This window comes from Stegodyphus dumicola, chromosome 10, assembly GCF_044657685.1.
Source record: "Stegodyphus dumicola isolate Sdum_Otavi_A_Nest chromosome 10, ASM4465768v1".
Taxonomy (NCBI): Eukaryota; Metazoa; Arthropoda; class Arachnida; order Araneae; family Eresidae; genus Stegodyphus; species Stegodyphus dumicola.
In genome coordinates, this window is record NC_140777.1 from 33,358,001 (window position 1) to 33,384,731 (window position 26,731).

Genomic DNA, 26,731 nt, shown 5'->3' on the forward strand with positions numbered 1-26,731 from the left:
TGTGTCGATCGCCACTGTTGTAGCTGGTCGGCAATTGAAACTCTTCGGTCACGGTGAACAAATGTGTAGCAATCTCCACTCTCCTCTGGAATCAATGCGCCGTCGACGACACACAACTGGCCGGCGACTTGTCGTTTCACCATCCATACACCACTTTTGATATATGCTAACAACAACTACACTTGAGTAGCCCACTAAACGCGTCGTTTTTGATATTAATGTTCCCAGTCGCCGAACCATAACGATTTGATCTCCATCGAAGCCTGATAAATCAGCTGCTTTTCTCATTATGTCGTTAATGTTTGGAAAGATACTTTGATACTATTATTATTATTCTGGCATGCAGTAGGGAATTCCTATCCCTGCTCTTTCCAGATTCCTGAGTGAATCCCGAATTGGGCCCGACTTCTGAGGAAGTCCATAAATAGTATTCTCCAGATGAGGTATAAGCTGAGGTGAAAAAACTTTGAAGCCCATTGCTTCCTGCGAGAAAAATGCCAAGACTGGATGGAGCTGTGGTCAGGCACTGCACAATCCATAGCTGCTTTATATACTCCAACATCAACCGCGCATGCAGAGTGGTCTTGTTTCTGGGCGATCCCACTGTTAAAAATGGAGGGCGGTCATAATATAATGGCTTTTCGGTGTATATTATTAATAGAACGCATATTAATCTTGGAAGACAGCAGATAATTAAAGAAAGACGCTGGACGAAATAATAACGCCTTACGCTGTGTCATTACTTCATACAAAATTTTATGTGTTATGAGGTATTTCTCCCGCCTTCCTAGCGTGCCTTCGTGGTGTAGTAGTTCAGCACGCTGAGACGGTATTCCAGAGGTCTGTAGTTCGTTTCCCGTCGAAGGCGATTGCTCATCTTTCATCTTGCCTGCTTCCAAAAAATTACCAAATGTCTCTACAGTGTACCCCATTAGATATCAATGGCATTGACATTAATATTGTATTCAAACAGTGTATGAATCTGAAGAGCATAACATTATTCTGACATTATATAGTCCATTCCTATCATATCTCCTCTTCAGTATGGATACTGGATGGAAAGGTTAAAACGGAAACCCTGTTACATAATTTATAATAAAAGACGTAAATGAAACAATTTCCAAAAATACTGAGAAATCTAGGAAAATCTGAAGTGGGACATAATTCAAGTTTTCTACAAACATTTTAGGGATTAATATGTTCTGTAAAATATAAAAGGCTTTCATGACTAAATTTAATTAGAAAACACTGGTGTTAAGTTGTAGCGTTGCGCGCCTCCAACTTGCACGCAACCAAGAGGTAACTGTTGAAACTGGGTAAAAGACAGAGTCTTGTTAAGGGTTTAAGTCCCTTTTCATTCAACGTAATAAATTACAAGTGCGTGCTCTTGAAGCTCACAAACTACGCCAACTCGGCGGTCAAATAAAAATAATAACCTGAAAAGAAACTAAAGACAAGACTCTAACTACGAGGCTCTCTAAAAGTAACTAACCTCACCGCGTTTTTACAATACCGCTGCTAATTCAGCAAACTTGAAGATCACTTGAACGATTAACAATACTTCCAGGCAAGCACACAGGCCGAAACGCGGGGTTCTTCAATTTCTGGCTAACTACCTCCGCGCTCGTGAAGTAAGAACAGCACACCTCGAACTCGTTTCCTTTCTATTTAACTCAGAATACTTCCGCTGATGGTTTGCATCCTTGCGCGTTCTACTAAAATTTACATACTCTGGCATTGGCAGTTCCAGGGGAAAGTAAGGCTTGACAGGAAAGGTAGTTTAAACTTAAAATAAATGTTAGTTAAAATAAATATAAACCCTACATTTGCCGCTGCCAGAATTTGGAAAACTTGGAAGCAGGTCCTACAAACGACCTGTTGTAAGTTTGTATAATTCTGAACTAACTCTCGAGAACCTCGTTTACACAAAAAAAAAAAAATCTTATGTAACAAATTGTATACTAAATTTCTGTGTATACTTATAACTCTCTCTTCTTACAGCAACTTTTCCTGGACTTCATCAATCAATCTTGGTCTTTTCCTTCCAGCATCTGGAAGGAATAAGTATCAGTATCTTTCTAAATACATTATAATTTACACTTTCTTGACACAATAAATTTTTGTTTTTAAACGATTCGTTTTCCTTAGTTATTGCTTAATTCACATTCATTCAATTTTTCAAGCATTAATTTAACTTTACCCTGGCTCTCCACCATGTGTGGTGTCAAGCGGGAATATTCGTGTTTTAGTCTTACAACACTTCCCCTAACCACCATGATTTGTTAGAATTCAACGACCAAATAGACACACCTTACTCGACATTCTACAACTCAATGAGCTACTTTAACATTCTTAAAAATTCAAGTGTAGGTGGAGAACCCTACAAAACACATTCATTCTAACTTCCCCCTCATTCATCTTTAAACATGCAGGCTTTCGCTCTAAAGCATGACTTTATCTACAGTATAAATTTTGAATTCATTCCTTTTGAGCATTTTACTTTTAGCATCTAAAATTTTATGCTTCTAGATTCTACTAGACTAAATTCTACTTTTACATAACATTCAAGTATTTACGTACATTTACAAAATTTTAATACATATGATTTTTACAATTTACCATAAAATGAATAAGAGAAATAAATTTTTACTTTACTCATTCTTCGCCAAGCTGGCGGCACTGAAACTAAAATTCTTATTAATACAAGAATACGAAGTTATTTTTATCTTCGGCCAAATTTTGGCTTTAACATAACAGAATTAGTCTTTCGACCAAAAGAAAATGCTTGTTCTTAGCTTTTATACTTAAAGAATATAATACTTTTGCCTTAGCTAAATAAAGTAAAACAAAACTAAGTCTCAAGCGAGACATATTGACTTTCGTCAAAACATAGAACTTCGTACTTATGCATAACATTTCGGAACAAAAGAGAAAAAAAATTTTATAGAAGATTTTAACTTATCTTTGAGTTTTCGATGTTTGAAACTCCGTCATTCTTTTCTGGCAATATTGTTCCCAAGTTATAGGTTTCATGGACGTCAATCTTCTCCTTACTGACCTCCGAGTGTCGTCCACATTAGTTTTTCTTTTGCGTCCTCTGCATGCTGGCCTCTTGGCGGAGTAATCGTCGGGATGTTGTCGTTTCCGTTTTTCCATGGGACGGCTGGTCTTGACGTCCTCCGGCCTGGAGTCCTTCTTGAATTTCTTCTGTTGTTCCTGGTATTTTTAATCCTCCTGTTGCCGTTTCAGTTTCCGGAACGGCGGCCTTGCTGGCACCTGACTCTCTGGCTCTGGGAGCGTTCTCCTTGATGTATAATTTCTCCTGCGATACGTTGTATGTGGTGTTTTGCTCTTTACCACGGTTTCTTTACGCGGTGCATCTGCCTTCTTGTTTTTCTTAAATGCTGGAGTTTGAAAGTTTTTATTTTTTCTTTTTGGTACCGTCGTCCGGGTTGTAGAAGGGCTAGGTCTCTCTTCAGTTCTCTGCTTCTTGGGTGGTGGAACAGTTGTTGTTATTTCTGGACCTTCTACTTCGTTTAGACTTGAGTCCTGCAAGAAACTTTTAAGAATTTCAAAATCATTTGGATTATAGTATTTTTTCACCTGGTCGGGACTTGCTTTACAGATCTCCCCTCTCTCGTTCTTAAGATATAATACGACTCCTTTGATTTCCTGAATTACATAGGGGCCTTCAAATTTTGGAGCTAGCTTTGCCGTAAAATTGTCTGGGGCACTTGATAAAGAAAATTTCCGCTTCAATACTTTATCCCCAACTTTAAAATCTGCTTCACGGCGTTTTCTATCATAATATGCTTTTTGCTTATTTCTTGCCGTATCCGAGCTTTTAAGCGCATGATCAATAAGTTTTTGCACATCTTTTTGCTTAAACTCTTGCTCTCTTTGTTGCACAAAGAATAATTTATCTAAAGGTGTAATTAACTTTCTGCCTAAAAATAATTCTGCTGAGGTTTTTCCCGTAGTATCGTGATTTGCCGTTCTTAAAGCATAAGCTAATTCATTTATGTAGCCATCCCAGCGCTTGTGATGTGTGCTCACGTAACTGCGAATTATGTTTACTATGTTTATGTTCACTCTTTCTGCTATGTTTGCCTGTGGTCTATACGGAACCATTTTGATATGGCGTATGCCAAGTCCATTGCATATGTTTTCAAATATTTGACTAATGAATTGTTTTCCGTTATCGCTAATGACTTTTATCGGTGCACCGTATTTTAAAATGTATCTGTGTAAGAATGCATCTGCGACTGTTTTGGCTGACGCGCGTTTAAGTGGAACAGTTTCTGTCCATTTTGAAAAATGATCTACTATTACTAAAAGAAAACGATTTTTATTTAACTCGCTCTGGGGGAAGGGACCAAGAAGATCTATGCCTAAAATTTCATTCGGAAATGTAGCACGAATGCTATTTAAGTACCCGGCCGGGCTGTAATTAATATCATTTATTAACTGACATCGATTGCAGGACCTGACATACGCAGTTACTATTTTGTATAATTGCGGGAAATATACCGCCTCGCGTACCCTTTTTAAAGTCTTTCTGACCCCTAAATGACCCGCTGTTTTCGCGTCGTGTAATTCCTTGAAAATGCTTAATCGAAGCGAGGCTGGGATGACTGGTTTGTACTCAAGATTTTCGTTTGTTGTTTTCGTATAAAATAATAAATTATCTATTATTTCATAGTTTTCTGCTCTATTTCTTATCGCATCGATATCTGTGTGCTCAAAGCTTTCGGGGTCTTTCCAATATGCATAGATATTTTCAAATTCAGGATCAGCTTTCAGTTCAGTAATAATCGTATCTCTAGAATCTAAAATTTTTGAAGTCAACACAGCGCATTTAAGTTATTTCCTTCATCGTCCAGTTTTATACGAGAAAGTGCGTCAGCTACATTGTTTTCCTTACCCGGTTTATATTTTATTCTGATATTATATTCTTGGAGTTTTAAAGCCCATCTTATTAACCTGGGCGTTAGGTTTTTCCCCGAGTAAAGTCTACCAACAGCCGCATGATCCGAAAAGACTGTTACTGGCGCTTTGCCGAAATAAACTCGAAATTTGTGTACAGCCATTAATACGGCTAATGTTTGTCTTTCTGTAGCTGTATAATTCCTTTGTGTCTGATTCAATGTTTTACTAAAAAATGCCAGAGGATGGCTATTTTGCATAAGAACCGCACCCACCGCATAGTCTGACGCATCTGCTGCAATTTCCAGGTTTTCGTCCCCCTCCGGGAATTTTAAAACAGGGGCATTGATGAGCGCTTCTTTTAATCTTTCAAAAGCTGTATTTGCTTCCGCTGTCCACGTAAATTTACCTCTCTTTCTTTTGATTACTAAGAGTGGTTCAACAATATTAGCGAAATCTTTTATGAAAGACCGATAGTAAGAACATAACCCAAGGAAAGAAGAAAGTTTCTTGGCGGTGTTGGGCGGTGGGAAATTCTTGATGGCTTTTATTTTTGAATCTTGCGTTTCTATACCCTTTTGCGAAATTTTATAACCGAGATATTTAAGTTCTTTAGTTGCGAACTTGCATTTTGAGGCGTTAATTGTAAGACCGGCCTCTTTTAATAATTTTAAAACTTGTTCTAGATCATTAATGTGTTGTTCCAACGTACTACTCGTTATAATTATATCATCTAGATAAATTGAAAAAAGTTGATTTTCCTAGGACAGGCTTTAGAACAATGTCCATAGCTCTCTGGAATGCTGATGGGGCCCCACACAACCCAAAGGGCATGCGTAAAAATGCATAAGTGCCCGATTTTGTTATAAACGAAGTTTTATGTACGTCTTCGGGTCTCATAGCTATTTGATAGTAGCCAGACGTTAAGTCCAAAGTAGACATGTATCTTGTCGATTTGATCTGTCTAATAATTTCCTCTATAACCGGCAAAAGGTAAACTGGAAATTTAGTAATACTATTTAGTTTTCTGTAATCGATAGCAAACCTCCAACCCCTTTTATCCGAAGGAGGAAACTCGTTCTTTTTCCTACATAGTACGACTGGACTCGCGTACTCACTATTTATGGGCGTTATTATTTTATTCCTTAACATCTCCTGAATATATTCTTCGATGATTACGTCTTTTTGTTTGTCGTACCGATAAGGTTTAGTCCTACAAGGGTTTTCGGCATTTAATTGTATCTTATGCGTAACTATTTGACGATTTCCCGGCTTTTCTGAAAACAAGTTAGAAAAATTACTCACCACTTGCTGTATTGCTTGCTTTTCATGGTCATTCAGATGGCTAAGGTCCACTTGCGGTTTCTCCACAGGTTACACCACCCTCTGGTCCATCTCCAGCACCACGGAACTGTCTTGAAAATTCAATTTGGCCCTCGCGGCCCTTAAAAACTCCATACCTAAAATAAGAGGATTTTGCAGATTCTTCACTACAAAAATTAATACTTTGAGGCTTTCCTCTTTTACCTGTATGTTTAATGATAATTTCCCGATGCAGTGACATGTTTTTCCTTGCGCCGCTATAATTTCCGTATTTTTGGTTTTAAATAATCGTACCCTATAAAAATTCTTTTTGAAGAAATTTTCGCTCATAAAATTTCCTTCTGCTCCTGTATCGATGAGGGCTTCTACTGGTACATCGCCAACCAGGGCTTGTATAATTGGTAGATGTGAGTTTTTTACGATGACCGTATTTAAATGTCTTTTTGAGGGTTTTTTTAAAACTTCCGGGGTCTGGACGCTCCCTTTCACAGGCCCCTCTACTCGTTTAAAGCTTTCCTTTCAATCTGTGCCTTCTGGGTACGCGGATGTTTATTTTCGAATTTTCTTTTTGGGCCTTGACCTTCGAGTTTCGATGAGTTAGCTTGATAGCTCTTTTCCACATAAGAGCGATTTCCATTTCTGGTTTCCTCATTTGAAGATTTCCTTCGGGTACTTTGAGAATACGTTGCCCCTAAGATTATTTCAATAATCTCCGCATCGGGTTTCTTCCCATACAGCATATCCGTCAGCTTAATTTTTCGTAGAATAAAGTCCGTCAATTCTTCTATATCCCGTTGATAGAAACTATATAGTTCGGCTTCCAGCCTTGCTCGATCTTTCACTATGGGGAAGGCCTTTACTAACGATTTTTTGAAATTTTCAAATGTATATGTCTGGCTTCCAAATTCCCCTAATAAAAATTTGCCTATATTTTTCCACCATAGCGCGGCCTGTCCTCTTAGTGCGGATGTGGCGATGGCAACTTTTTGTCTTTCAGGCACAGGGTAGAGCTGAAAGTGATTTTCTAGGCCTTCTAGAAATATCGCCACCGAATGTTTTCCGTCGAAATTGACGTTTGGCTTGATTGACGCTCTCAAAGTCTGGACCAGGTATCCAAATCCTTCCAATTGGCTTGTCATTTCTTGGTGTTGTCCAGCGGCTTCCATCCAATTTTCGGCCATTTCAGTTCGATAAGTGTTCGGGCGCCAATGTAGCGTTCCGCGCCTCCAACTTGCACGCAACCAAGAGGTGACTGTTAAAACTGGGTAAAAGACAGAGTCTTGTTAAGGGTTTAAGTCCCTTTTCATTCAACGTAATAAATTACAAGTGCGTGCTCTTGAAGCTCACAAACTACGCCAACTCGGCGGTCAAATAAAAATAATAACCTTAAAAGAAACTAAAGACAAGACTCTAACTACGAGGCTCTCTAAAAGTAACTAACCTCACCGCGTTTTTACAATACCGCTGCTAATTCAGCAAACTTGAAGATCACTTGAACGATTAACAATACTTCCAGGCAAGCACACAGGCCGAAACGCGGGGTTCTTCAATTTCTGGCTAACTACCTCCGCGCTCGTGAAGTAAGAACAGCACACCTCGAACTCATTTCCTTTCTATTTAACTCAGAATACTTCCGCTGATGATTTGAATCCTTGCGCGTTCTACTAAAATTTACATACTCTGGCATTGGCAGTTCCAGGGGAAAGTAAGGCTTGACAGGAAAGGTAGTTTAAACTTAAAATAAATGTTAGTTAAAATAAATATAAACCCTACAAAGTAAACATCAGATTGTTACTCACCTTCTTCACAAAGGCCTCGGCGACAATATCCAGATTTTCTCTCTGGTCACTCGGTACTAAATAGGCCTTTGCAGCACTGCAACGCTGGCCTCTGCGAATGGTTGCTTGCAAATCATAGAAACCTTGGTTAGAAAAACGGGAACAAATAAATAAAATATTAGCTCTTACAATAGCTTACATATATCATCATCTTAATCAGGACCAGCTCCATCCAGGACGACATAAGCAATTATATAGGTCACCGAAGTCCTCTGACATGATTTTCGCAAGTCCTGGTAAAGCAACAGAAATAACCTTGAAAAATAGTTTATGCTTAAAGCGTGGAAAAGGTGGGAACGATTTTTGAACACCATTATGCGGAACATTAATGTCAGACCAACTGTTTAAAGATGCAGGGAAATTCTTAATTCATTATAAAATTAGTGAGCTTTAAAACCCTATGAATTTTCGTCATTGTTCTAGTATCTACAACGAAGAGCAATTTTCATGAGCTAAATTTGATAAAAACTTGTTTGATGCCATATTTAAGTCAAGAAGGCTTATTATCATTTGCTCAAGAATTACGGTGCGATACTATTATCAGCGATTACTACTTACGAAAGGCTCGTAAATTTGTAATAGAGTGCAAATGTTAAAAAAATTGTATACTGAAAAGGGCTAAATAATGGTACATTACTCTTTGAAAAATTAATATGTTTAAATTACATGGAGGCTTGGTAGGGCGCCGAAAATATTGGAAAAGGGGTTTGATCTTAATATAAAACAATCGTTAATAAAAATTTGTATTCAGAAACAAATTTTATGAATTATGTATGAATGTATGAATTAAAATGAATGAAATCCTGTATGAATTAAAATGCAGTCGAATGACTGTAGTTCAAATCATATTAAATTACTCATTAATTCATACTTCAGTCATCCGTTTGGGAATGATTAGGTTTTTATCCCCTATTGTCTTCAGTTTTGGCCGCTTTGGAATCTTCCAATTTGGAAATGACAAAAGGGATGAAAGATAGGAACATGTTTTAAAGAGGTACTATGGGAAACAATGAACCTGACAAGGGGGCGGTTTCTCTACAGAGGTTATGTGATTATATGGCGGTAAAAAAAAATTGCATGAATAATAATAACACTACAAATTTTTATAAATTGTATCAACTGGATGTGTTATAAATTAAATATATTGCCACATAGATGAAGTGATCGATCGTATTAAGACAAATGAAGAAGAAATTACTCAAGTCTCAATCATTACTTATTCAAGTTGAATAAGTAATGATTTAATATACTTGATGGAACAGCTGGAACATTCTAGACTGGAAAGGTTCTAGAAATGAAATAATATTCTCCAATAAATGAAATAAATTAACAGGAAGGAAATTTAAACAAAACTCAATTTGGAAGTAACTTGCCTATGATGCGTTTCAAAATCTGCGTTTACCCATTAAGCCACAATATGCTCAGTCGAAAGGAACAATTTTAGCTGCAATAATTTAAATTTTATCAGCTGAATATACCACTATAAGAGAAATGCGTTTATTATCTTCAAATCTCTCAGCTTGTTGGGTAACTAAAACCTCAAAAAAATCTGAAAGATAAAATAAAAGGTCTCTTATAAATTTAATAAAATTTTGCTGAAGGGTAAGGATTTTAGAGCTTGTTCCCCTACCGCATAAGAGATAATATCGTAAGGCATCGCTTAGCAAGTCATATGAATGATAAATGCATGGCAGCTAAAGTAATGTAACACTATAATTGCTCTACTATTTTGAAAAGATTATGTTAAAGGCGTTTCTAATTTCAAAAAGCAGAAGTAAAGCATGGTAAATAAAAAATAACAATTATAAAGTATTACTAAGTATGAAAACATTTCTCCCAAATTAAAAATTATGAACATGACGCTTAATTTGAGTTTCAACATAAACGTTCATTACTTGAAAGCAGTTATAAACTAATGAGGTGAGTCAATCTAAAAACTACAGATGATAAGAGACGCTGAATGAGATTTCCAAATTTTAAGACTATATGTTGCTTATCACATCATCCGAAATTGAGGTTTTTTAAACAGTACGTATTTCGTAATAATGTCTAAATACAAGGTAACCAAAAAAATTTCTGATATGACCGTTTCTGATATAACATTGGAAGAGTAAACTCCAACATAAAAATTGTCGCCAAACCTGGCGATCAAGTGGTTAGGATGGGAGTCCGGACATTGAGCAAGAGTATAAAAGCTCGTTGCATCGGCACCGGGGTGGGTGACCCCCATGTGACTAGTCGCTGACGCTTAAAGTCCCAATCACATTATGTTTCAGCTACGCGGCACTTGACGTCGAAAGGGACAATTCTCAGAGCCCGCACAATTTCAGGAAACCCACGTAGCTAGGTTACCATTTTCACTTACTACAAAGACTTGAACGCCAAATACTAATCGATTATCGTTCAGATTGAGATAACGTGAGGCTTCAGAAGCAGAACTTTCGTCTAATTGTTTGTCTCTTCAGAAGCAACTACCCGGGACTGAGGTCCAGTCGAGACATTTTCGGTGAGGTTTGAAAAAATCCCGCGTAACCGCAACATTGTTTCCATAGCTAGGCGGGACTTCGCTTCAAGCGGGGTTCTTTTTTCTAGGAATCCTCCCTTTTAAACCAGTGCTACCAGAATCTGGTTTCTCAGAAAAGTCTCGTTTAGCAGGGACTGTAGCCATGTGTGATAACCTCTTTACAGGCTTACTGTAAATACTGTAGTGCTTTCCTATGCATTTCTTCTATTTTATCCCATGAATGTAGTATCCTAGTATACGAGAAATATTTGATTTTCATCGTATTATTACTTATTTATTTTTACTCTTACATTTTCTGTGTTAATCGGACTCTGCTGATAGTAACGAATCGGACTCTTCAATGGGCGTAACCCGCGTGACTCTGACTGTGAAGACTTTTCTAATCTTATATGGGCTGAATTTTACTCTTCATCGTATCATTCCTCTTTTTTATTATTATATACCCTCTTCCAATGCTGGGGAAAATGTGATTACTATGCTTTTTTCACTATTTTATTTTATTTAATGCAGTTAACTTTGTAATGTGGACTCTGCGGTCAAAAGCCAATTAGATGCAGCCATGAAGATCACTCACGTGACCTTCTCCCTTCTTAATATGTAGTCAGGAAAAATCTTATTATTTATTGTGCATATTTTCACTATTATCCCTATTTTGTATGGGAAAAATCATGATATGATATTTTAAGATGCTATACTTTAAGATGCTGGAATTTCCTCCTGAACTACCATTCAGATGTCTCTTTGCTTTACGTGACCCGCCGTCACCCCCGCTTTCCAGCTCCTATCTTGTCTCCGGACCTACTCAAGCATTCGAGCACCTATAGCGCTTCAAGCAACTACACTTCATGACAGCCGGCAAAAGCTAGACTTCACATTCTAGCTAAGCGCGGCGAACAGCGGTAAACGGAACCGCTGTTTAACATAACTCAACATAACTCATACAGCGCTGTCAACATAACTCATACAGCGACTGATTGAAACGGACGCGCCAAAGGCCCTCGTTCGGAGTTGTTTGCTGTATGATTTTAAAGTGGACCATGTCAGTTGTTTGCTGTATGATTTTAAAGTGGACCTGTCAGCGGCAGAATCAAGTCTCCGAATTTGCCAGGCACTTGGGAACGATGTCCTTAACGAACGAACCGCTAGGCAATGGTTCCAGAAGTTCTTATCAGGGGATATGTATCTTAGTGATGCAGCACGCAGCGGTCGGGCACAAGCGCTGAACGATGAGGCCCTGACAGCAGCCATACAGAGTAGCCAAACATGTGGTGAGCTTGCTGCATAATTCCAGGTATCTGATGAAACAATCAGACTCCATTTGTACTGCATAGGAAAGATATACAAGCTGAGCAAGTGGGTACCCCACTCCCTGTCGGATGCAAACAAGCAACAGCGCGTCGCTGCCTGTTTGTCATTGCTTACTCGGCACCGCAATACATCCATATTTGACCGAATACTCACCAGCGATGAAACGTGGGTCCAGTATGACACACCAGGCGTTCCAAACATTGGTTGTCACTACAGGACCCTGTGGTTTACAATGCGAGACCTCTCCACCCACGCAAGATCATGCTGTGTATGTAGTGGACTAGTCGCAAATTGGTGCACTATGAGCTCCTGCCAGTGGGCTAAACCATCACAGCAGGCCTGGAATCATCGGAGCAGTTGTAACGTGCGCATCAGGCACTGGTGCATAAGGAACCAGCATTGCTGAATCGTAAGGATGTATTCCTCCTTCATGACAATGCGAGACCGGATGTGGCTCAGGAGGCTAGGGACACCATCCAGCGACTGGGCTGGGAGACACTACCCCATCCACCATATTTCCCAGACCTCGAGCCAAAGGACTATCACCTTTTCCATTCCCTGATAAATAAATAAACTAATAAAAGTGAGGATAACCATCTTCGTGGCAAATCGTTCAACAACGGGCCCAGACTTCGAATAGACCCTCACGAACTTCTTTGCATCAACGACTCCTGAGTTTTACCTCGATGGCATCGCACAGCTAGCCACTTGTTAGAAAAAGGCAGTGGACGCCGATGATGATTATTTTCAGGATTAGCGGGATTATTATTTGTTTTGGAACTTTTTTCTGACTCTCCATAACGTCAAGAATTTTTTGGTTACTTTGTATTTATGGAATAATACCGTAATACGATTAGAAAAGAAATGAAAAAAAAAATCATCTCAGCATTTTCGTTATAATATATAAAGTTTATCCACTAATACCGTTATAGGATTAGAGAAAAAATAATAAAAGTGAGGAAATTTGAAAAGTTTCAGATTTTAAAGCTCACACAAAGAGTTTTTGCTAAGGTCTTTTACCCTTTCACTGAGCTTGCAGTCTACTAATCCGCTGGTGCACTTGCTGGTGTGTTTTTTAGCATTATTATTAAGTATCGTTTTCTTTGCACTTACGCCATATACATTTCAATAGCAAAATCACAAAACTTTTAAAAGCAGCACATTTAAAAGAGCATATGCTGAGATTTCTCGAAACGGTTTTAAGTGATGACATTCCTTTTTCTATTTTTTTTTCAGTCTTTTCACAAATCACCATATAAGGTATTTTCTCCATCATATAAGATTTTTTTCATCATATGAGGCCTTTCACCATACCTTCTTGGTGTAACGGTAGCACACTCGAAGCGTATTCGAGAGGTCCAGGTTCGAGTCCCGGTGAAGGCATTGCTCATTTCTCACTTCTCCTGCTTCAAAAATCTTAATAACTCTACAGTGACGCCTACATTAAAAAAGGTGGTGGGTGATTATTCTTCACCTCCACTATTTGGCGATTGGCCCTTTAAAACGGGGAGATATAAGCTATTTTCTCCCTTCTTTATGCGTGACTACGTCGTGTTACAGTAACACGCTCAGCACGTATTCGAGAGGTCCAGGTTCGAGTCCCGGCGAGGGCATTGCACATTTTTCCCTTCTCCTATTTCAAAAACCCTAATGACACCACAATCATATCAATGTCCAATTTTCTTAGAAATATGATTTAGAATTTTTTTCTGTCTTTCTATCATTAATATTCTGTATGTTAACTTCATTTATTAAATATCAGGTCCACCACATAAAATTCAATTGAACAGCGAAGTCACAAAAGATTTAAAAAAAGTCGTTAGCTGGAGATAAAAATATTTCATTTCGTACAGTGTTGCCACAGCTCTTTCAAATCGTTGAGATTGTTAGTCAAAAATTCATTAAAATTTTACAAAATATAAAATAAATAATAAAAACTATAACTTCATTCTATAAAAATACTGAATATTTTTAATGAAGCAGATTATGAATTAAATACATTTTTATTATTTGAATTAATCCAATTCAAAGATAAGGAATGAATGTTCTTAGGAATTGTCTCTATTGCTTTTAAATATTTCCTGCCGCTGAAAATATCGTATGCGCAAAGAGTTCACATTGGCGTATTTAATTATACTTTGTCAAACGATTTTTGGAAACTGAAAGAAAGAGACACTGCGTTGGGAAATTTGTAAATTTATCATTAAATACAAAGTGTCTGAAATGGACCTATCACGTGACCAGATTATAACCATCATTTGCTTCCAGTTTTGTTGCAAAAAGTCAGCTACAGAATTGTGTATAGCTTTAGGTACTAATGTTGTATCATACAACACTGTGAAGAACCAAAAGTTCAAAAACAAAAATTTAAAAAGCAGAGTGCTCTGGCCGGCCTACTGATGTTGATGAAGCCCGTCTACGAGAACTCGACAGCTTGCTAAGGTGTTAGACGTTAATTCCATGTCCATCAGTCCCGCTGTGCATCTCATAAACTTGACGTAGAAGTTCAATTGTTGGGTGCCGCATGAGCTGACTCAAACAGATAGGGACAGACGTGTTCGGGCCTGCATTGATCTGCTCGAATATCATCGCAAGGACAAAATTCTGGACCAAATTCTCACTTGTGATGAAAAGTGGATTGACTTCAACAACACTGGCCGAAAAGGACGTTGATCTGCGTTTGGTGAGCCTGTCGGCAGCGTCGCAAAGCATAATTTGACTAACAAAAAGATCATGCTTTGTATCTGGTGGGATTGCAGTGGTATTATCCACAAAGACTAACTGTAAAAAGTCAAAATTTTCGAGAGTAAGAAGCACAGCGAGATGCTAATCCGTATTGACGCTGCTATCAAGGAAAAACATCGAACTGAGTTCTGGAGCAAAAAGGTAATCTTCCATCAAGATAATGCATGACCACATGTGTCTGCATTCACCGGCTGGACTCTGCGGACATCAATGGGATCTTTTGCCACAGCCACCATGTAGCCCAGGCATCACTCCTTCAGACCTCTATCATTTTTCACACTTTCAGCTGCATCTTGCTGGTGCTATTTTCCATTTTGCACAGAACGTCCGAAATGAGGTTGATCTGGTTTGGACTCACTGCCACCAAGTTTCTGGCTCGAAGGCTCTGAAAAATTACTAAAATGTTGCCAAAAAATCATATATTTGGGTGGTGCACTAAAGGTACTGCTACCAGCACTAAAGGTACTGCTTTAATGCTTTTTTTTTCTAACTTTATTAAGAACGTTTTTTGGTGGTGTATTTAATTATGGCAAAGCACACTAGGGCTATCTGCCTAAGGGGAGGGATGCCTTTCGTGGAGGACTTTCTAAGGAAAACTGGCTCGTATACACGTTACACATGGGGAAAACCACGAAAACGCCCATGCAGCCAGCCCGTTCGCGGGATTCGAACCTCGGACCGAACTACCAGTGTTCAGCGACTTTACCGCTCGGCCGTTGGTGGGCCGAACGTTTTTTGGAGGGAAACTTTTCTTACAACCAAATAGCTTAGTTTGTTGAGCCATAACAAAGGGATTCAGTTTGAAAGAAAGCTATCTTTTGCTGAATGTCAACAGACTGGAATGGAAAGCGAAAGATGCATTTACATTGATTCAACCTAAAATCCCATTTCAGCCCTTTTGTGGCCTAAAAAAAAGTCATTCCAGCATTTACAACAACAACAAAAAAAAAAAAAAAGTTTTTGCGATGAATTTATTCTCATCAAGTTATCTGGCAACACAACTGAGTTTGGTCAAATCAGTTATTTAGAATGATGTGTAGCCCCGGATGGAGAACGTAGGCAAATTTTTCCTATGTAAATTAGTTATTCAAATCATTGCTTGTTTTATAATAACATAATTAATAACTATTTGTGTCATTATTATGTTGTTAATATTTTCACCAAATTTATAATCATTTTTGTTATTGAAGATTTCGCAAGAACCTTCTGCCTTTACTGAGCTAATAAAGTAATCCATTAAAAGCCTAGTAATAAATTTTGAAAGCTAATCCATTTCGGTCCGCCATTGTGTCATACCGTATTTCATTCGAAGCAGAAACGAATACACATACCTGTTTGTGTGGGGCCGTTAGAATCCAGAACTTCATAACCCATACTTCTCGCAGCTTCGAACACAGCTGCTTTTAGTCTGGAATGATATTCAGGTCGCGAAACAGTGACAGGGCCTCCGACTCCATGGTAACCTGTTAATGCATTTAAAAATGTCAGCTTCCCTGTCGTAATTAAGGAGAGACAAATCATGCAGTATTAGCGACATTAAGACTCTTAAGGCTAATTAGGAAATAAAAAGTAATACTATTGATGTAACTAGAAAAGGGTAGAAAAGATGTACCAAATAAAACAAAACAAAAAAAGAATATTTGATATTAGTTCTTGTGATACTTGATCTAACACTACTTCTGGAACAATGACATCAAGTCAATATATATGTTTACGGATTTTGTATTTATTTAGCTATTTTTAGTAGAATTTCTAATTAAAATTGTTTTATATTCCCGTGAAATGCAGCACGAGACTTATTTAAAGAGAAAGCTAAGCCGGAAAATTTAAAATACAGGTGCACGAGCATTTATCATTTTAATAAATAGATATTTCGTAATTGTACTCTTATGCTATCCAGAAAAATCGAGAAAATACCAGAATGTTCTCGTGAAGGATTAAAAAGCTTATAAAAGCCGAAGAAAATCATCTTATTTCAGTTGTTTACTTAGTGCTATTATTGATTGTAGCGAATTCACAGTGAGATCGGATTAGCTTTCTCAGTGTTTTGAAATGAGTTCTAGTCAACGTTTTAGTAGTTAAAAATATAACTACGGTGAGATATTGCGATATTATACGAATATCTCTGAGGAAATTTCAGAATTTTGTTTTATTTGTTGTGATTAGAATAAATTTTATTCACTTTTCATCGGACTTGTGAATTCAGTTTGTTACGAACCCGTGCGCTTGTAACACTTTTTGGTGTCAGAAGTGGGATTTTAATGCCAATCACAAGAGCAATGGAAGAGCAGTTAAGACAGCAGATTCCAGCCTTTGCTTCATTTAACGTAGACGTGAAAGGAGGCCAACAAAATGAAATCTGGCCAAGAATCCTTTAAAGAGGAGATGAAAACGAGTCAACTATCTATTAAAGTAGAAATGAAGGCTATTCAAGAAAGATTGAGGCAGGTCAAGAGGAAATGAAAAGAGAAATTACCTGCATAATAGAAAACAAATTCAAGGCTATGGAAGGCTTAATTCACGCGGAGGAAGATAAAATTGGACATATTGAAGAAAGAGTTTCTTCGGTAAAAGAAGAAATAGAAGAAAGGCTTTCTTCTGTAAAAGAACAACTAGAAGAGAGAATTTCTGTCGGGGAACAACAAACTGAAAACAGTTTCTGCTGCCGTCTCCAAACAAGTTGACACCATAAAGAAATGCATAGTGACAGCAGGAAGAATTCTGATGGATTTAAATTTTTACCTCTGCTTACTCGTTCCTCTTTGAAGTTATCTACTTATGATGGCAAGACCTCCTGGCAAATATATAAGACACAACTTCTATAGTGACGGAAGCGAATGGATGGGATCCCCACGCTAAGGCCTGCATCTCGCCGCTTCTCTAAGAGCAGACGCAGTAGATATCCTTCAGATTCTTCCCGAAAATAAAAGGCTAGATTTCGAAGCTCTGTCCCGCGCGTTGGAGCTGCGCTTTGGGGAGAAGTGTTTAAAAGACTACAGCAGGCTTCAATTAAACTCCCGTCAACAGAAGTCCACCGAAACACTCCAGGAGCTCGCCATGGATGTTGTTCCACCTCGCCTTTCCAGAGTGTGCGAGAGAAACAAGGGAAATTCTGTCCCTGCAATACTTCATCAATGACATCTGGAATCCCGAAATATAGAAAACTCTGCGAATGGTGGATATTAAGAACGTAAAAAGCATTCTAGTGATGAAATTCGATTCAGTCCAGCAAGCAACTCGTACAGATCGCTACCCAATCAGAGCTGCGCGAGTCCAAGAGCCAGCGGATCAATTGATGGCTCATTTAGATAATTTATCCAGACAAGTGAATTCTTTGATACTGAGTAGGAGTGAGAAAAGTTTCGCTCTAAGGTGTTGGAGATGGGGTACTGAAGGCAACATACGACGGCATTGCAGAATACCCCAGGACACGGAAAATAAAACAGACGATTGGACCAGACCAGTTAGTGCCTTGTGACGGAATAGGAGTGGAAACAATCTAATACTAAAGTGCTGGATTTGCGATGTTGAAGGCCGCGTACCAGGGAACTGCAGAACACCCCAAGGAAACGGAAAATAACACCATTTCCCAGCATAGACGCAGGAAACAATTTCATGATCATATCAAGGACCGGAGTTTGAAGGACAGTGGAAAACCCCATTTTAAAGCGCCCAAGATTTCTGCAGTGAGTGGCAACAGTAATGGACTGTTCATCAATGGGCATAGTGTTGGAATTCCTTGCAATATGATATCTGTCACAGGAGATAATGTTACAATTATTCGAAAAGATTTAGCTCAACAATTTAAAAATAAACTTATTTGGACACCTTCCTGTTTTACCCTTCAGACTGCGTCTGACGGTAACACGGGATGTCTTCAGACTGCGTCCCATTGACTGCGTCTGATAATGAATCGACATAGCTGGGAAGTTAAACGTAAACATCACGTTTGGAAGTGTCGCCTACTATCACACGGCATATGTGGCACATATTACAGATTCTTGCATACTCGGATTGGACTTTTTAAGGAACTACAATTTTTCCTTGAACTTCAAAAACAACAGACTGCTTTCAGCAGCGGAAGACACAACTATCCATCATCATAAGGGATCCTCTCCTGGAAACTTGTCTGAAGGACCCTGCTCAGAAAGCTACCGAAATCATACTAGGGAGCAAGAGATACACCAGACTACCGACTATTCTACGTCCCAGGTGCTTTTCGGTCGCGTCTTCTGACCTCTTGTTTTGTCGCCTTCCGAATGCGCTTTCATCGCCTCAGGAGGACATTCAAAATCTCCACGCTCGGTTTAAAGTGATTCATAACTTTGCACGAGAGCGAATCAACTTGGCGACGGAGAAGATGAAGACCCGATATGACACCAGAGCCACTGGACATCGATTCAATGAAGGAGACAAGGTGTGGTTGTGGAATCCGACTGGACGGAAAGGATTCTGTCTTAAACTACAGTCACCTTGGGGTGGTCCTAAACAGTTTAAACTGTCCTAAACAGGCTGAACGACCTCGTTGTTCAGATCCATAAGTCCTCGAACTCTAAACCTAAAGTCGTTCAATTTTCCAAGCACATTAGTTACTTTTGCGCATATCAAAAAAACCTTTTCTGAGCTACTGAATTATAATGTCTGATAGATTGTAATGAATTACAATGTTAACTAGAAACACTGAAGAGAAATGCAGAAGCTCAATTCACGTTGTAACCTTATGACTGTGCAAAGCTACACTTTTCAGTCATTAGGTTAAAACGCTGCAGAATTATGAAATGTGTGCAGTACTCTTGCCAGGATTCGACTACCGAACATCTTGGTTGCTAGCCGGATGTGCTATCCATTTACACCACGAAGCCACGCAGTAAGGAAGGAATACCTTATAACTTAAAAAAAATTTTCTGATTCTAAGGGCAGTAGATGAATGATGATATTCAATGCATATCATCATTCTTCTACTGCCTGTATGCTCTGATTTGGGAGATTTTATTTATGCTATCATATTTTTCTCTTTGCATAGAATGCAAACAGTGGCATAGAGTAAATTGCACCACTCATCTGGTAGGGCAAGATGTTGGTTGCGAGCTGTATGGTTAAGAGAATTTCTACATCGGATAAACAGAATGGACAAAAAAGCATTCAAAAGAAAGGGTTTGTTCTGAAACTGCAGTAGTGGCAGTTTCTTCGTTATTTAATTAAAATGAAATATTGCGAACTTTTCCGTATGTATTACGGGACTAGTAATTGTATAATCAATTTGGCGTAGAGTAAATACTAGTATAAACTTCCAGACACATTTTCGTTCAGTTTGTAATTATTAGTGTCAGAGTATTAAGCAAATACAACAGAAATAAAAGAAGTAACAATTTATTTTTACTTCAGAATTCAAAATTCACTACTAAACTGACTAACAAAATTTACTTCCAACTTTTGCAAGAGATATGGACAACAATGATTTAAATTATTAATAATGCAAAAAGTTTAAATATAGATTCTAGTACCTGGCTCGATGATTACTATTTCCTGAAATTTTCAAAAGTACATGATTACTGTTTCCCGAAATTTTCAAAAGTACATGATTACTATTTCCCGAAAGTATATGATTACTATTTCCCAACAGTACATGATTACTATTTCCCGAAATTTTCAAACCGAAGGAACTAATCAACTGACAGCAATAGTGATAACTCCGAACAGCAATGCAGGATAGCCAGCAAAAGTGACAAGTCTTTTCTTTCTTAAACTTTCTTAGACTCATACTCTTTTAAAGGTCCTCTCACTGACATATTCTAGTGGAGAAGGTAAAAGTAATAGGAGTGCAGAACAAATTTTGACATGGGGTATGTTGAATTTGTTTTCTAGCCCAAGATTAGGGGTAGTTCTGAAAGAGTCAAACATAGAATTCCTACCTAAAAACAAAGGTGTAAATGTGCCAGTAAAACTGCAAAGCAACCTAAACATGATGAAAGTAGACCATATACCTTTAAAACAAATTTAACACATTAGAAAATAAAAATGCCAATTCACCTTCAGAAGTCCAGTCTAACCAGCAGCAGCCAGATATGAAAACCTTGGAAATACCGCCCATAATGGTCAACCCACGCGAATGTTCATTTGAGGAATTTCTTAGCATCCTAGCATAAATGCCCCGGTAAAATTCTTGGAAATACTCAATTGCAAGTGCCTAAAGGTCCTGCCATTCAGCTACAACTACCAGAAAAAAAATTAGTTCTTTATTCTACAAAAAGCACATAACACAGTGTGATCAATAATTAATATAGAAGGTCAGTCAAAGTAGTATTATAGGATTTCTTACCGCTATCGTTATAAATAAAATTAAGCCCCCCTTCTGGGATGTAGCTTGTATATCCAAAAACTAGCCAACTAACTCGCCCAAAACCAAAGGCTCCTATGTCTTTATTTCTTGTACACATCATTCGAAACGTAAACCCTGAAAAAAATTATAATCTGATGGATTGTTATGTACTTCTCCATTTCGGAAGAAACATTTATTTCATAAAACCAAATTCTCCAATGTCATAACTGTCAGAAACGGCATCATCCTTCGACAAATTGCTATCTGAACCACATTGTGTTAAATGTCCCCTATCCATAGAACCGCAGATTGTCTAAATAATGTGAAAACAGACCTGCCTAAATGCATAAATTGTGAAACATCTTAATGTTTCATCCCCCCACGTCCTCTCATAATCCTATCTGAAATTAATATGCCAAAATATCGTAACTTTATTTTAAAAAGAAAAGGATGCATTAAAGAATCTATCATAAAACCGAATGATGATAACAACTAAACAGCAGGCAATCACGAACAGCCTATCACAGTGCAAACTCCAATAGATAACTAACTCAATGCAAATAATTTCTCAAATATTAGGGACCATGATAAAATTAAAAACTCAAGCAAAATCCCTGAATTTATGGAGTTTATCGGTTATATAAATGAAATTAATCATTGTTTTGGAAAAAATAATCTTTCAGTTATGAACATATTTAGGAAATATATGCCTAAACTAGAAACTTGTGACATCTCAAGTGATAATTCTTTTTTAATTCTTAATTTTTTTTTATTTGAGATCATCAATGAAATTAACGACATTGCTAACAAATAACTGTAAAACATTTTACGTAATACTAAATTACATCGATTTCTCTCCTTCTAGTGCTGAACGCGTTATATAAATTGTCTCGCCCCTTTTTGATGCTCTTACATATTCTTCCTCCGTTCTCATCTATTTTCCGGTTTACACTTCTAAACGTATGGCTCTGGAATGATTCCCCTTGCTGCCTTTCCTACCTAATTTGACATATTCACTTTCCTTAAATCCACTAATAGCTAATCATAGCCCTCTGATGCCTCTTAATGGGTACATCACTCCGTCTGCAGTTATGCTCAGCTAGCAGTTCACCATATACTCAACTCGACATGTAAGGACTGTCTTGACTTCCAGTATTCAGTTGATTTGGCTTTTATTACGCCTCACTACGAATTCATATTGCTCTTCATTCGTATTCTGCTCCTCCATGCTAGCTAAACGAAAAGCTACACACTTCTCCAGCCCTTACATACAGCGTTGGACTCTGTTTGAGCGCCTCACTGAATACAACTATGTTACTTAAGCCATGTAGTAAAGGTGTAGTATGGTTAGAGACGTTGCTAGTAGAGGAAGAGGGTTAACCGCCTAGCGGGGTTTTCTCCATCAACACTGAGGCCTAATTGCTCAGTTAGTGCGGCAGGACTATACTTGTATGACCAATGAGAAAATTCTGATGTCCGTCCACATCTACGACATTTTTCTTTCGTGTTCTCTAATCAGTGTAGGGTTTGTGAACAATCCACGAATAACTCTGAATGTATGGAATATCCATCACGTAATCTTAGCTTTCTTTTAGTTGTTGTCATATCTTAATCTTTGTGCTAAATGGTTTCGTGTATATAAAATTGCCTTGTAGAATTTACTAGAGTTTGATTTTTCGAATACCCTGAAGCCTTCGTAGATTATTGGAAGAAGAAAATCTAGTTCTTCTAAACTTGATTTGCCTTCGAGTAATCAATAGTGCGGGCCTAACTCGAAAGGTAGAGACAAACGTTACATGAAGTAGCAAGGTATATTATTATGGATCACGTCGATTTTAAACGCTGTATGAAAAACTGTGTTACGCACATATCAAGGCCCATTGGTCATGTTCTAAATGCTTTGTTATTTTAGAAAAGCATACTGCTCTTTTGTACGATTTGGATGAAGTTGCCCAAACCGGGCAGTGCGTTCATATCAAAATAAATAAAAATAATCAAATATCACATAATACAAAATGCAAAGTATGTTTACCATTTTTCACGTATTCAGGATTAGCATTGTCTTCTAATTTCTTGAAATAAGGAAGCACTTTATCGTAATTCCAGCCTCTCGCCCCTTGGGCAGCCCAATCATCGAAATCCTTCTTGTTGCCTCTCACATTCAGCATCGCATTAATGACACTGGAACCTCCCAGCGTCTTTCCACTAGGCCAAGCAACTTCCTAGTGAAAGAAAAGAACCAGATTAGCTTTTTTGAACCTTTGTATCGTGAAGAGATTTTTGAATGTTCACCTCTCCGTCCATATACTGAAAATTAAAAATCGTTTTAATTGCTATTCACTATATGCTAGCATGAGCACTTGAATTGCAATAGTCTAGCCGTCGCTTCTATTTCCTCAACTATGTGTTTAGCTCTGTTGGGCGATACTTATATGAACATCCCTTCTTCGATTTTCTTGTATTTCCTATAAATGAATAAATGGAATGGAAATGAAGAAATTTCCTGCAAATGAAGAAATGGAAACTTCAGATTACATTCTAATACCTCGACGAAGGGTTTCATTAAACATATATTTAAATAAATACATAAATAAAAAATGAAAAATGAATGGTATGAAAAACATAACTTTCATTTTTATTTCTATATCTGTGATGAAAAATCAAATAAATATTTTCCTTTTATTACTAAATAGATATAACATCTGCTGCTAACTTATCAAACTAAATCTTTGGAGCTCAATAAAATTTAAATTCAACTAAAAAAAATCTGATTTTAAAGTGTGTTTATTATATAAATAGTATATATTTTAAACGTAAAACTACATACACAAATGAATATCAGCATATGAATATATATATTATGATCTGAATAAAATGAGAAAGGTAATATACGGAAAGGCTTGCCATCGAGTTATATATTTTTACTAGATTTATATAACTGTAAATTTTATTTTGGATCTTAGATTTTATCCAGTCTTGGATTTTATTTTGGATGCAGACGACAATTGATATCAAACAGAAACTTTGCAAGAGAGCTTTTAAACGTTATTAAGAAAACTAGTATATTTAAGACTAAGTCCCTAATTATCTAAATCCAAGAAACGAATGCATAAAATTCGCTATGGTATTAAATGCATGGGAATCAGAATGGAATAGGGAAAAATAAATAAATAAATAAATGCAACTGTAAAGTGTGCTATAAGATTAACTTGGCGATAAGATTAAGCGAAATCAAATTATAAACACATAATATTAAGCAAAGGGGGTTGAAATTTTACTGTACGGTTTCGCTTGGTTTCTGTCTGAAAAAATCGCCAACTGGTATTGATTGTTCCTGAAATCTGGAAGCCCAATGCGTGAAGTAAGTTTTTTTGGTAACCTTAGTGTTGATAACGTTGGCGAATGCGAATATTGCCAAATGTATTATGATAAGTTGAGATTTTGGCTATTTTTTGTAATGGTAACACTTTCATGTAGACCGGAGATTTTGAATTTCTGTGTTTGGTTTCACATGCGTGATGCTTTATGAAAGTGATGCCTGAAAGTTTGCTTAGTGTTATAAATGAGTATATTATTCGGGATACGACTATAATTTCTGACTGCTGGAAGGAGTACATAAGAAGGAACGGATTTATAGCTTTCTTGGACTCTTATTATACGTATTTATGCGCTATTAACAGCGAATGAGCCGAAATGACCAGATATTTAATTGAATTGGTCTAATCTTTAGAATATGGTAACAGGTAGTTTGGTGACATTTTGATGAGGCGGTAAAGGTTACAAGCTACGACTTGAGCAATAATCTGAGAAGTACACAGTTCGAATCAGATTATTTTATCTCGGAGAAATGAGAGATCATGAGACATGTAATGTGACATTTTCCGGAAAATTCCGATCGTGATTTTAGCTAATAAGCACTTAGAAACAATTTCGCTGCTAAAGTGCAGAATCGCCCACTGATTTGTTTGGCGCTTTTTACAAGAGTAAGAAGAACTGGATTTTTGTCAATTTTCTTTGACCTTTTTAAGTGAAAATAGGTCGATGTGTATGTAGATAAAGTCAAGAGTGTGCGCAATGCCATTTTTTTTTGCAATTCTGGGATTTTTTTTAAAGTGAAAATAGGTCGACGTGTACATGGATACCGTGTATGTGCAATTCTTAAAAACGCGGGAAGCAGTTTGCGATTCTGCACTTTCTCCCAATTTCGCACCTAATCTTCGTCATGATTAAGCATTTTTGTTCCATAAAAGTTCTAGTATAAGAGTAATTCGGCTAGCAGATTGTTGGAAAAAATGTTGAGTTAAAAAAAAAAAAAAAAAAAAAAAAAAAAAAAAAAACATGCCTTTACTTGGTGAAAACAAAATGGCATCCAAAACAAAACTAGCAAGTTGCTGTAGCAGGGTTGGTCGCCAAATTTTCGCCAAAAAATCGCCAAGTTACCATAATGTAAAGATTTACCTTGAATTGCTTACTTGAACAAGATCGTTTACTTGAACGCTAAATACAAGGTTGTTTTTACGATTTTGATTGTGACATTAGCGTGTTTCTCTTCTAGTCAAGATTACAAGATGTTGGTGGGAGACTTTAACGTATGCACTTGAACAAAAGGTATGAAATTTTATTTATTTATTGGTGTCTGTGTGTTAGTTTTTGTTGAAAGATTTATTGTTTAATGTTTTCATGTTAAGAAATATGTATTTTCGGTTATTTATTACTCTGTGTTTGTGTATTTTTGGTTATTTGTTCGTGTCTGTGTGTCAAGACAGCGGCGAATTTTTCTGGTTAACTTGATAGTTTTAAGTAAAATACAATAACACGCCAAACAAATATTAATTTAGAGGCTAAAGTGCAGAATCGCCCACTTATTTGATTGGCGCTTTTTACAAGAGTAAGAAGAATTGGATATTTGTCAGTTTTCTTTGACTTTTTAAGTGAAAATTGATCGATGTGTACATGGATAAAGTCAAGAGTGTGCGCAATGCCACTTTTGTGCAATTCTGGGATGTTCTTTTAAGTGAAAATAGGTCGCCGTGTATGTGCAATTCTTAAAAACGCGCCAAGCAGTGGGCGATTCTGCACTTTCTCCAATTTAAAAGCCAAACAACAAAAATCAGCGTTATAATTTTAAATTTTCACAGGGTTAATTTTGATAGTTCGGTAAAACAATTAAAACTAATCCTGTGAAAATTTGAAAATATAACGCTGAGTTTTGTTGTTTGACTTCTAAATGAATGATAGTTTTAACTTTCTGATTTTGTTTAAGTGAAAATAGATCGATGTGTACATGGACAAATTGAAATTAGTGCGCAATGCTTTGTTTGTGTAATTCTCTGATTTTTTTCAAGTTAAAATAGGCCGATGTGTACATGGGCACCGAGTTTGTGTTAAGTGTTTGATTTCTTGTATTGATTTTCTGTAGGGGGTGGAAACATCGGCACGATCTTGAAAATTCGTGCCGATCCTTTGTGTTGCCGATGTTGGCGTCAAAATTGATCGGCACCATCTCGAAATTGGTGCCAATCCTTCGTAGCGCCGATGTTGGAGTCAAAAAAATCAGCGATTCGCCAAGTGGAACCTAAGAGTAAAGATTAACCAACAAAAGTTAGAGGAAACTAGATCCACCTTTTATCGTTTTACTTTACAATATCGCACAACAATCAGTAAAATAAATTAGCTCATAAGAATCAAAAAACTTCACGTTGTTTCAGGTAAAAATCTTGTTACACATAAGTAAATAATGATCAGCTG

The 26,731-nt window shown here is 37.3% G+C and overlaps 1 protein-coding gene across 1 annotated transcript in view; it reads right to left on the reverse strand.

Annotated features, from left to right (window-relative positions):
- The window catches only part of LOC118198201 (glucose dehydrogenase [FAD, quinone]-like), a 76,606-nt gene that overhangs the window by 37,744 nt on the left and 12,131 nt on the right, over nucleotides 1-26,731 (reverse strand). Inside the window, exons 4-6 of the mRNA XM_085824859.1 lie at nucleotides 23,016-23,205; nucleotides 15,996-16,127; nucleotides 8,049-8,170 (exon numbers count right to left, since the gene is read on the reverse strand). Coding sequence (XP_085680985.1) covers nucleotides 8,049-8,170; nucleotides 15,996-16,127; nucleotides 23,016-23,205 — 444 coding nt within the window. The remainder of the gene's footprint in view (nucleotides 1-8,048; nucleotides 8,171-15,995; nucleotides 16,128-23,015; nucleotides 23,206-26,731) is intronic.